The following is a 12,119-nucleotide window of genomic DNA, read 5'->3' on the forward strand; positions in this document are numbered from 1 at the left end:
CCAGTACAGAACAAAGAAAAATTACATAATTCACATAAAGAATTTCACATCAAGCAACTAACCAGCCATTGTGGTATGCATCATTTAATGTAGAGAAACGCAAAACACCATTGCCTAATTTGGACCAAAATTGTTAAACTTAAAACAAGGAGAGAGATCTCATCAATGATCTTTCATTTCAGTCATCCGCTGGTATTTAATCAAAAAGTCCCTCGTTTTATGATTACTTAACATGCGTAACTCCGATACTTTTACACTGATTGTTCAAATATGAATGCAACAGCTTTTCTTGTCATGGTTGAACTATGTATGTCTGAGGAAATATGACCTTAGTCAGATAAAACGTTACAGAAATGTATTCGCGTAAGTTTGCAGCAAGGCTCTTGAATTACTTACAAGAATTATAAATAGGTATAAATTGGGTTCTTACTACTATCTTCCATTTACAGTACGGCACACTATCTAAATTCCAAGAATGTACCGTCATTTGGTTCAATAAAACGAACACTCAATGTGTCTCACAAATGAGGGGCGCCTGGCACAACATCAGATGCGTCATATCATGCCGTCATATTGTATCGTATTCATTAGAGAAGACTACTTTAAGTGATTCAAAAGTCTTGCTGCACATTTTATTTTTTTCTGAAGAGCAATGTTATACCTGTTCATTACTTTAACACTATCTTATTCAAGAATCCTTGTGGTACTGACACACACTGGTGCAAGGTAGCTAGGTTCTGCAGTTTAATACAAAATACTGAATTACCCTAGTTGCCGGCTTACCGTATTTAAATATCAATCAATCATATCAAGAATTTGCTATCTTTTTTTTTCTTTTGCTATTGAATTTGCTATCCTTTAGCAAAAATATTTTCAAATGAATGCTCCTGTCATTGCTCCAACTTTTAAATAACTGAAAGCTAGACCTGAATACTAATTACTGAGCTGAGACAACCAGATTAAGTTAAATAAACAAACAAACATTATTTATTTAGTTAATTAGTCTGCAATATTAAGTCAAAATATGGGACAACTGGAGATCTGGTTCAAGATTTCAAGAGAACATAAGTCTGTGAGTAAATACTGAAATACAGACTATTTGAACATACGATTATTGAAACAAAAGGAAGTTTTTATCTGCACAGCACTAGGGCAAAGTTCTACGATTCCAAGATGTCCCGACCTTTGGTTCAATAATGAGCGTCATATGATTAGGCCGTCTTATCCACCTTGCTATCCCCCTAGGAGAAAATGGATTTATTGATATTTATTACATAGATGAGGAGCATATATACAATAAATGACATTGTTTTTTGGTAAAGACTGGAGGTAAAATGAAAACCCTAACCAACAATTTCCAACAATTAAATTCAAATGACAAACGGAATTCTCAAATTAACATGATTAATTAACTCCGGATACTCCCGAAATCCGATTGATAAAATTGATAAATAAATGTCAATCAAACATCAGTCATGTGACACGGATTCACCTTTGACATTTTATAAATAATTCTTGCATAACGAAAAGATTCGATAGCAGATTTATGAAAAATATTTAATTTTTTGCAATTTTAATCAGGATTATAAATAAAATAGAGAATAATAAACAAATGAATAAGCTAATGCAAACTGAAATTCGAATTTTTAATAAAAATTTGGAGAATGCAAGAAAAGCGTCGATCAATCGCCACAGGCCGCCACAAGTTGACAGCATAGAGTCGCAGGCCACGTACTTCGCGTTTTTTGTTGAAACCGCGCAGAGCTTTATTTCCTTAAAGTTTTTGGTCGAATTGTAACTAATTTTTCGGGGAATAATTGCCACGAGAATAATGTAAGCTGTAATAATGACGAGTTTTTGATGTGCCGCGCGTTTACTTTTGTGTCAAATTGAGCGAATTCGTTGTCAGAAGATCAGGTGGTTATGCGTCAGAATGTTCCATTCCCCTATTTCTGTATTTTCTTAGTGTTGTGTAATATTTGATGACTCATTTCCACAAATTCAAGTAATTTATTATTATTACAGTAATAGGTTCACACTGTAGGCATGCATATATACGATTAAAGCATCAGGCAGAATTGTTATATTGCTGTATTGTCAATGTTTAAAATTATGAAATGTTCAGACTGTCAGAACTTAGCTGATTCCAAGTTTGCCTATTTTCCACTCTTTCCGCATGTTGCTTGCCTTTCCTGGCTGGAACAGTTTAAAAAAGTCTATGTTACTAAAGAAGGGTCTAGTGACTGATTGAAGTGAACGCCATACAGCCATACCGTTCTGCCGTTAGGCTAATTCTTTAGAATAACGCCAAACAAAAATGTGATGTCTGGATGTGAAATTTTTATGATTTCTAAAAAAATCTGTCTGGTGCGAAATGAAATTCTTTGCAGACGAGTTTAGTTAAAATCAAACACACTCAATCTTTATTTAAGCAGGTATGTTACATGCCCAATAGGGTACTCATTGCGTCCAGCGGGGAGACTGACTTTTATTTGAAAAAATTTAAAATTTGGGCAGTATTTTAACATCACATTTTTGATTGAGTGTTTGGCAATATTTGAGCAGTCACAGCATTTATTTCAACATTTTTGATTGGCATTATTCAAGGAGTTACGGCTATTCACCGTTAAATTGATGTCTTTCAATACCCCTTCGGATTTGGGATGACTGCAACGATAAAGAGTCTGATTGATCGTTAATGATTGATTTTAATTTAAAAGCCATTACATCTTGTTGGTTGAGTGTTGCTTACAGGTGGCTGTCAGAAAAGGCATATAAAATTTTATTATCCTTTGCAACGACTTACATGTGTGAGGCAGCATTTTCTGCTCGTACCAACGTGGTGACATAATACAGGTCGAAGCCTGCTGTAGAGTCAGACCCACGAGTTTGGAGTCTGATATAGTTTAGTACCACATTCACTTCTAGTTGGCCTGGCTTCACAATTTTTCCATATGTCAGTATGTTCATCCTAACCCCCACCTGACTACGTCACAGAAAAATGACGTCATTTCAACCTCACAGTAGCATAATAAGGCCCACCAAAGTATGCAAATGGTCGTCCAAAACGCGCAGACGATCACTCGAAATTGAGCAAGGTATTTCTCTCGTTTTCTCGTCACAACGATCACAATGGGAGAGAGATCGCCGACTTTAGCGAATTCGTTATCGGCGGCGCAGATGCCATTTCGGGCGATCGTAATTATAATTTGGCAAGCCCTATGACGTGAAGGTGACGTCGTAGTGACGTAATTTTTGGATGGCATAGTCAGGTTGGGGTTAGGAATAACATATGCAAAATTTGTTATGCTACGCCCACTGGAAGTACTCGTGGTACCAAACTATACTAGACCCAAAGTTTCCTTGCCACAAATTGCTCCGAGGATTGATAAAATGTGCAGTTAATAGTAACCCCATCCATCACATTAATGCTGTTTGTGTTGTAAATGAAACATTATCGTCCCTCATAAAAACCTATTCTTTTATTGCAGAGTACTTAAACGTTAGGAAAATGACTGTCTAAGTACAAAGAAATTATCAGAATCAACTATTATCAAAAACTAGTCAATTTAGCAGTATTTTATCTGAGTGGGAATTATTTAAAACAATTCTGCCAAATGGAGAAAGAAGATTCCGCCCCACCTTCTACACCTGTTACAACTAAAATTGCAAGAGTTTACCAGACATGTTTAGATCGAACTGTCCCTCATCTAATTCCAAGATGGGTCGCATTTTCCGCTCTTTATCTACTTTATTTCGTCAGAGTCTACATACTTAAGGTAATTTGCATTTTCTTCATTTTTTCGGTGCCCCTGTATTATGTGAACCAAGATGGCGGACACCGGAACGTAGTATGTGTACCAGGTCAGGGTTAGGCCATAATTCCAGGTACAAATACTACAGGAGTCACTTGGCTAGTCCCCAAACTTGTAATATAACTAAAATAAGGAAAATTGCAATAAAATTATGGCCTGGTACACATACTGCGTTCCGGTGTCCGCCATCTTGGTTTACATACTTTTGGAGCAATATTTTTTTTCTTGATTAAGAGTTGGGCAATATAGGATAATTTACTATTCTTGAATACTTAAATCGAATCCAGAATACCGATTCCTATTCTATTTGTATTGTTATTCAAATGTGGACATTGTCCCACCACATTAGTCGATTAAATTTTAAGAGAAATTGTGAATATATTACCTATGTTATTTAATTGGAAATCGACGTCGAAAAGGCAGAAAGCGAATCCTGTTATTGAATCATTTTGGATTGAATTCTTTGAGATTCGAATCCTCTGGATTCAGTATTCTGTTTTTTTCATTTCAGTCTTGATTTTCTCTTGGTTTTAATGAAAACGGTCACGTCCAGTGGAAAGAAACATTGTGAAAAAGGCCAAATTTTATGAAGTATAAATCAGATGAATAAACTTAAATGATTTAACATAAATTTAAATAAAATCGCAACTTTGAGGCAAAGTTGCAGATATACGAGTCGCCACCTTTTAATAATGCACGAAAAGATATTTATTTATGATTGCAACATGGGTGCCAGTGGGGATGGGCAATTCACAATACCGAATCCAGAGTGATCTGAAGAGTGATAACAGAATTAGGTTTTAGAATTACCATGCTGCATTTGGGCATCAAGTACCGAAGCTCTGAAGTATGTGGCAGGGAACTCTACTCTGTCCACCCGTGGTGATTGATCGTCGTCTTTAGAGATTTCTTCATATTTTTGATAGAATTTCTAATTCTAGTTTGCATCCTTTATTTTATTCAATCAAACATTTTTCATAAATCCACTAGCAAACTTTTTCGATATGCAAATATTATTTATAAAATGTCAAAGGTGAATTCGTGTCGCATGACTGATTATTCAATTTTTATCAATCGTATCTCGGAAGTTTCTGCAGTTACTCAATAATGGGAATTCAAAATTATGTTTCCAATAAACTTTAATCTTTCTTTTTGATTTCTAGGGTTGGTACATCGTCACATATGCACTCGCGATTTATCACCTCAATCTATTCATCGCCTTCCTTTCTCCGAAGGTGGATCCGTCAGCTTACAGCGATGATTCGGATGGTAAGTGTTCGTTTTCTGATTTTTTATGGACTATTCGGGGCTCCCGAAGTATGCGAACCAAGATGGCGGACATCGGAATGTAATATGTGTACTAGGTTAGGGTTAGGCCATAATTTTAGGTATAAATACTACGGGAGGCTCTTGGCTAGTCTTCGAACTGATAATAGGACTAAAATAAGGAAAATTGGAAAAAAATTATCGCCTAACCCTAACCTGTTACCCATGTTACGTTCCGATGTCCGCCATCTTGGTTCGCATACTTCGGGAGCACCGACTATTCTATTTAATTCAAGAGTTTTGCAGCACACTTACACAAATACATTTCTGTAACGTTTTGTCTAACCGATGTCATACTTGTCTGAAGAAGTCTGACCTTGGTCAGACGAAACGTTACAGAAATACATTTGTGTTAGTGTGCTGCAAGACTCTTGAAATAAATAGAATAGTCATTTTCACTCTTGCTATAGCATCCTTGCGTTATACGCGTACGTATCCACCTGCGCAAAGGCATAGAGCAAGGAAAGGTAGTTAGTTTCACGTAACCCCAACAGTTAGTTACGCAGTCTATTATAGCAGTTTTAAATTTAGTATAAAATGACAATTTTCAGTCTTTTAGAAGTATAAAAAGCGTTCCAGGCTACGAAAACTTGCTATGTATTCTACAGGAAAATGCTCCCTTTTTACATTTCAAAAAGGTTGGGTTCTGACCCACCACCTGGGAGGTAGAATATGCAGGTTCGGTGCTGAGCCAGAGCCATAGGTCAAATGCTCTGAAGCTGCAGCCGGGGTCATTGTAATATCTAACCATCTCCTCAGACCTGGCCCAAGCCAAATAATTCGGTACTCCCGTAGTATGTGAACCAAGATGGTGGACACTCTAGCGTAGTATGTGTATCAGGTTAGGGTTAGGCCATAATTTCAGGTACAAATACTACGGGAGTCACTTGGCTAGTCCCCAAACTCGTAACAGAACTAAAATAAGGTAAATCAGAATAAAATTATGGTCTAACCTAAACCTGGTACACATACAATGTTCCGGTGTCCGCCATCTTGGTTCACACACTACGGCAATGGCAATAATTCTACCATACATAATTTTGAATATGAAATATACTTTGATATGTAGAAATTAAACTTTAAATTAAATTTTGTACTTTAATGTCCGCCATCTTGGTGCACATACTTCTGGAGTACCTAATTAACGACTAATTTCATCTTGTTCCAGATGAAGGACCTGAACTACCTACCAAGTCAGGCGAAGAATTCCGTCCATTTATTAGAAGGTTACCAGAGTTCAAGTTTTGGTGAGTAAAGCTTGTGCGCATAAATGAAAGTTTCACGAGAAGCAATCCCGGTACATATCAATCTTTATGACAGCGGTTCCCAACCGTAGTCTTGTGACCCACCAAGGGAGGCGCAGTTCTTACCACTTCTTGGCTCCGGCCACGAACAAACCGCGGCAGCTCTTGCCATGGTTTTATGGCGCTATTCAGTATTCAGTAATCAGTATTAACGGTATATTCACAAATTATTGTACCACATTTGAATTGATCATGCGGAATTATATCTACTTAAACCCTAACCCTAACCCCAAATCCATCAAAACTGTATCCTTAAGAAAAACGTTCCAACTTACCCAATATTTGTCACCATAAGGGACAGCCCTATCTTTACGGCCCACCTGCCGCGGTTACGGCAGCAAAATTTTACCTGCCATTGGTTTTCAATTTGCTGCCGCAGCAACGGCAGCTCGATATTGGTTTGTGGCAGCTAAAAAGTCAGCCGGCCATAGGTTTGGCCGTAGCGGCCATGGTATGGAAATACCGCCATGGTTTTGCGGCAGCTGCAGACGCCACAGAATACTTAAAACTGCACTTGCTCCAAGGGGGCCACAATGTTAGCTGCAAAACTAATTCTACTTTTCCTTAGTTTCATTGCTTGATAAGGTTATTTCACAAGGTGTTTTCACTTTGTTGAGCATGAATTGTTTTAACATATTTCGAACCTACCAATCAAAAAAAACACTATAAATACCACTGGAATGATAAACTGACCAGGAGTGCGAAAAACCTCCGGAATGAGGCCACAACTCACAAGTTAAAAAAAGTTGCGAACCACTGCACTGGAAGATATTGAGTAGTAAAGGTTAAGCTTTGACTGGAATTGGGTTAGATTAATTGATGAATGTGCCTTGAATAGAATAAACGAGAGCACTGCTCGAATCTATCGACATGAAAGTAGTCCAAGTACCGAAAGTATCAAAGCGGTTGTGTCAATAATTGCAAAAAACAATAATTCTGTAGCTACATTTCTCATCCAAAAAAGTTGTAAAATTTGGCTATTAGTAGTAGTAAATTTGTATCATTCAATTTGGAAAAGATGTTTGATTTTGCCTCTACTAACTGACTGACGACTGTCATATTTTTTCAGGCACTCAGCAGTAAAAGCGATTCTCATCGCCACGTTTTGTACGTTCTTTGAATTATTCAATGTTCCTGTCTTCTGGCCCATCTTAGTGATGTATTTTATCATTCTATTTTGTGTCACAATGAAGAGACAAATAAAGGTAAATGTGTTTTTGTTTTATGGGATAATAATATGGTTTTTACATTTATATGTAGTGATAAGCTGGCTTAATGATATGGTGAGCCATGGCCTATATTCAGTCAATGTCTGGCGTGGGATTAGTTAGCCAGTTATTTGTTTTTGGAAGCATGGATGTAAGAGTTGAGGAAGTCGTAACCAACCAGTAGTAACGTTAACCACCCTACGAAAGCAAGGAGTTCAGTAATTGTTCTGCGCATATTTATCCCAGCATGGACATTGAACCTGCGAACACTCGCACGGTAATCAAAGGTGCGGTGGCGAGCGTTCGTTGTCAAGCTGACTGAGTCTTATTTAAGACTGTGTTCACCATCTGATTAAACTATTGTTTCACTTTCCTCTCTGGTGAATTATAACTTATCGATTTTTATCGGTAAGTATGTTGATAGGTGTTTGTCTGTCTGTTAGATGCACGCGATATCTCACGAAAGCGAGTTTGAATCTGCTCCAAATTTTGCATGTGCATTCATCATAGCTTGGAGCAGAAGCCTATTGATATTCGATGAATTATGTTGTATAATTAGCAAGTTATTAATTAATTAGTGATACGACACATGGTGTCACTATGGAGTAATAGCGCTGTTTTGGGGGATCCCAGTCTTCGGTCTTCGACCTATATTCTCGTTAAAATGTTATCCTATCTTTTATAGTGCACTTTCTGATTATCTGCCTACTTCATTAATAAGCCATTTATCACATCACTTCACCAACTTTTCTTCCCAAAGATTAATATGGAAATCCTACCCCATCCTGTCCTAAGTAGTGATAATATTATAATCCATGTAATATTTTCCCTGCAATAAGTCATCCCAATCGTCTTTCCTCTCTCCGGCATAAATAGCTCATTCTAATTATTCACATATTTTATTTACAGCACATGATAAAGTACCGATACCTCCCATTTACCACTGGAAAGACAAAATACAAGGGCAAGGAAGACACAGGAAAAGTCTTCTCTTCGTAATCATGAAAACTGAATGATAATTTAAGACAATTTTAGTTAAACAGACTTTGCAACATACGGATGAAAAGGGTATTTCCCCTCCTCATTAATTTAAGAAAATTTTAGATAAACAGATCTTGCGACATATGGATGGGAAAGGGTATATCCCCTCTTCAATAATAAAAAAAAACATTTAAGTTTAATAGACTTTGCAACATATGAATGCAAAAGGTTATTCTCCCTTGAGAATTTGAGAAAAAAGGGTATTTCCCCTCCTCAGTAATTAAAAAAAAATTGTTCAACTATTTTTGCAATGGAACAGACAATTATTACACACTATATATATAGATCGAATTGTCCACTATATAAAAAGGGTAATCCCCACTCCCATATGTTATCGAGTCGTATTTAGGACCCCTCTCAACCAAAATTTGGAATAATTGAGGACCCTGTATACGCATAATGTATATGTAGAAAGCATTGGGAGGGTTATTTCTCCTCCCAGATAATATTAAATTGTATTTATGACCTCTCTAATCATAATTCAAGATAATTGAGAACCCTTCTACACATAATGTGTATACTGAAAGCATGTGTATACTAAATTATCTAAAATTGGCACGCTCTCCTCATGTATGCACGTCATATCGGTAGGGCAACAAGACTCTTTTTTCCCTCTCATACAAAGGGGTAATCCCCATCCCAGATAATTTTAACCCTTTAAAGTTTAAAGCCAAATCGAAAGAAAATTTAACTGTCATCAGGATTATTACACATAATGCTAAATATTCAACAATTTTTTCTGTTGCAATATCACAATCTTTTTCTAAGGTATAAAATCGGGAACCCCCCCACCCCAGTTGGTATAAAATCCGTAATTGAAGTTGATGAAACATTCTCGATCCTTTTATATCGAATGTAACATTTTTTCATGTATGCATGCCATATAAGTAATACATTAAAAACTCCCTTTTTCTGTGGCCAACACCCCTTTTTTGAGTGGAAGTGGCGACTCCTCTACGGCCCATGGGCCGGGGCCACGGCCCATCGATTTGGGATCGGCCCATCAAGTTGTGTAAAGGGACAATTCACATGACTAACACAGACAGTCCCCGAACTCGTAATAGAACTATAATGTGAAATATCTGAACAAATTTTGTCCTAACCCTAACCTGGTACACATACTACACGAGTATATTTTTTTTGGTTTGAATATTGGCAATTTTGTAAAAATTGAAAATTTTGGGAAGTTATAATTGAATTTTTCCTGATGGGCCGTGACCCCGACTCATGGGCCGTCACCATTCCTGTAGCCTTTTTGGCTCTATAATGCACGGTTGGCCGATGTTAAAATGGGAAGATTTTGCTCTTTCCAAAGATAGTTGCTACAAAATACATCGTTGGCTGCTTATACAGACAGAGCCTTGTTCATCGGGAGGGCGATGTATAAAAAGCTTTTGAGAAAATTGTCTTTAATTTATCTTATATTTTCCCACATCGCTGCTATGCAGTGTTCCCATTTATTCGATGCTGGAATAATGTGCAAATATATGAAAATGTTCACTTTTTAATTTTTAGTAGAATAATCTTTATTAAGTAGGACTAGCCAGCAATAAGATAATCTGTTTTTGCTCTTTTTATTATTAGGACCCTTTTTTAGAATTTGTCAATTCTTGCGGCCCACCTCAAAATAACTAGCTAACAATATTTTTATTAGGGCTTTCACAGATTGTCCAGAAACTGAGTCTTCTTACTTCTGAGTCGGTATGTGTGACTACGCTTAGATTGGATAAGTCCATGTATCTATTCTGCGTCAGACAAATTTTTTTTCAAAAATTGTTAAAAATTACATTACATTTCTACTTGGAGTTATAAGAGCTGTTTTGGTGATAAATTTATAACATATTTTTGTTTGGCATTATTTAAAGAGTTACGGCTTTCACTTCGCTAAACCCCAGAATTCTAGTGTACCCAACTATTTTGATATGAACACGCACTCTTCCTGAGAAGTGTGTTTTAGCTAAACACAATATTTTTAAGCAATAAATGGTGCTTTTAGTTGTCCTATCTATTGTTTTTTTTTTATTTAACTTATGATATGATAAAAAAAGTAGTGGAAGCCTGAAATTTCCTCCCCTCCCTTGGATTTGACTTCTTACAAAAGTGGTTCTCGAACTTTCTAAGATGTGCCCACTTTTTGAATTTGTCAAGTATCGCGGCCCACTTCAAAAATAGGTAGCTAACAATAAGCTACAAATTACAGATGTAAGGCTTTTAGAACTGTCTAAGCAGTAACAATAAGCCAAATTTGACAACGGTAATTAAATAAAGTAATTTTAATTTACTCAGAAAATTAGTTGACAAGTAACAATGTGTTTTTTTTTTATCTATTTTTATAAATTTATTTTGGGTCTCGGTAAATATTACTCAGCTTCTTCACAGGCTTCAAAACACTTTTCGTTTGAGAACCAGGCTACGAATTGTGTATCTAATATTTTACATGAGAGGTATGTGACTCCAAAACCGCATCAATTTTTTTGTCATCCTTTTTTATCAAAAATTCAAATCCCAACAGACCTAACTCTGAGTCATTTTAAAATTCTGTTCAACTTATTTTACGTTTTTGCAACATCTAATTAACTGATACAAATTGTATACCTTCGCAATTATTTTTCTGAATGGGCTACTTACAGATTATAGACTTGGTTACGAAGGCTCAAAACTCATATGAAAAATTATGATTAAAAAACAGTTTTATTTACTACAGCTAGGCTAACGTTTATATAATATTAAGCACAGTGTAGCTATCGATGTCATTATGACGCTATTTTCATCGGTATTCTCAACAAAAATTCATAATCATAAAATATATAGTCGTTATTTAGCAGGCACAAGTTCGTTTTACACTATACTGATTATTTCCAATGGGGCCGGTACTAGTCGCAAAACTTTTGTTGCAGTGAGGGGTAAAAAAAAGTATCATTACCCCACCAAGTGTTTGGTCTAGGATTCTTCGTGTAAGAAAATGATTTTATGAAGTGTACGAATGTATTTGTTTATTTCATGTAATTTTGTTCAAATAAAAGTATAGACAATTTAACAGTATTGTCCATGTTTCTATATGGCTATGCAACAAAGATAGCCCTACTGCGGCCTGCCAAAGCGTTTTGTGTGGTCCCGCCTGCTCTTGGAGAAAATTGTTAATTTTCTGTTGACTTAGTACCTAAAACAGAACTCCAGAAGTATGTGCACCAAGATGTGTGTACCAGGCTAGGGTTCAGCTAGATGTGCGCCATCTTGGTGCACATACTTCAGGAGCGCCTCTAAAATTAGGGTCAAATGTCAAATTTTTGAATTTGTGCGCAAAGGCATGAAGCAGGGGTGTGCAACACTGCGGCCTGTGGAAGAGTGTCAATTTTGAATCGTGTCCGGCTTGAAACAAGTTTTCAGTTTAGTTTAATCTGGTGTGCGTGAGTAATTCCAATTCC

At 36.5% G+C, this 12,119-nt stretch overlaps 1 protein-coding gene across 1 annotated transcript; it reads left to right on the forward strand.

The window, feature by feature from the left end:
* Positions 1 to 3,475: 3,475 nt before the first annotated feature.
* LOC120338969 (protein RER1-like) lies at positions 3,476 to 11,731 on the forward strand. Its single transcript, XM_039406992.2, has 5 exons — positions 3,476 to 3,779; positions 4,979 to 5,084; positions 6,310 to 6,388; positions 7,515 to 7,650; positions 8,563 to 11,731. Exons 1-5 carry the CDS (start codon positions 3,618 to 3,620, stop codon positions 8,650 to 8,652), a joined length of 573 nt encoding a protein of 190 aa, XP_039262926.1. The 5' UTR covers positions 3,476 to 3,617; the 3' UTR covers positions 8,653 to 11,731.
* Positions 11,732 to 12,119: the final 388 nt, after the last annotated feature.

The sequence above is a fragment of the Styela clava genome, chromosome 9, assembly GCF_964204865.1.
Source record: "Styela clava chromosome 9, kaStyClav1.hap1.2, whole genome shotgun sequence".
Taxonomy (NCBI): Eukaryota; Metazoa; Chordata; class Ascidiacea; order Stolidobranchia; family Styelidae; genus Styela; species Styela clava.

Bases quoted from the DNA above. Each gene is read 5' to 3' on its own strand.
- LOC120338969 (XM_039406992.2), top strand. From the start codon at position 3,618: ATGGAGAAAGAAGATTCCGCCCCACCTTCTACACCTGTTACAACTAAA. The intron at 3,780-4,978 runs GTAATTTGCATT...TTTGATTTCTAG, and splicing joins TCAGAGTCTACATACTTAAG to GGTTGGTACATCGTCACATA. The intron at 7,651-8,562 runs GTAAATGTGTTT...TTTTATTTACAG, and splicing joins CAATGAAGAGACAAATAAAG to CACATGATAAAGTACCGATA.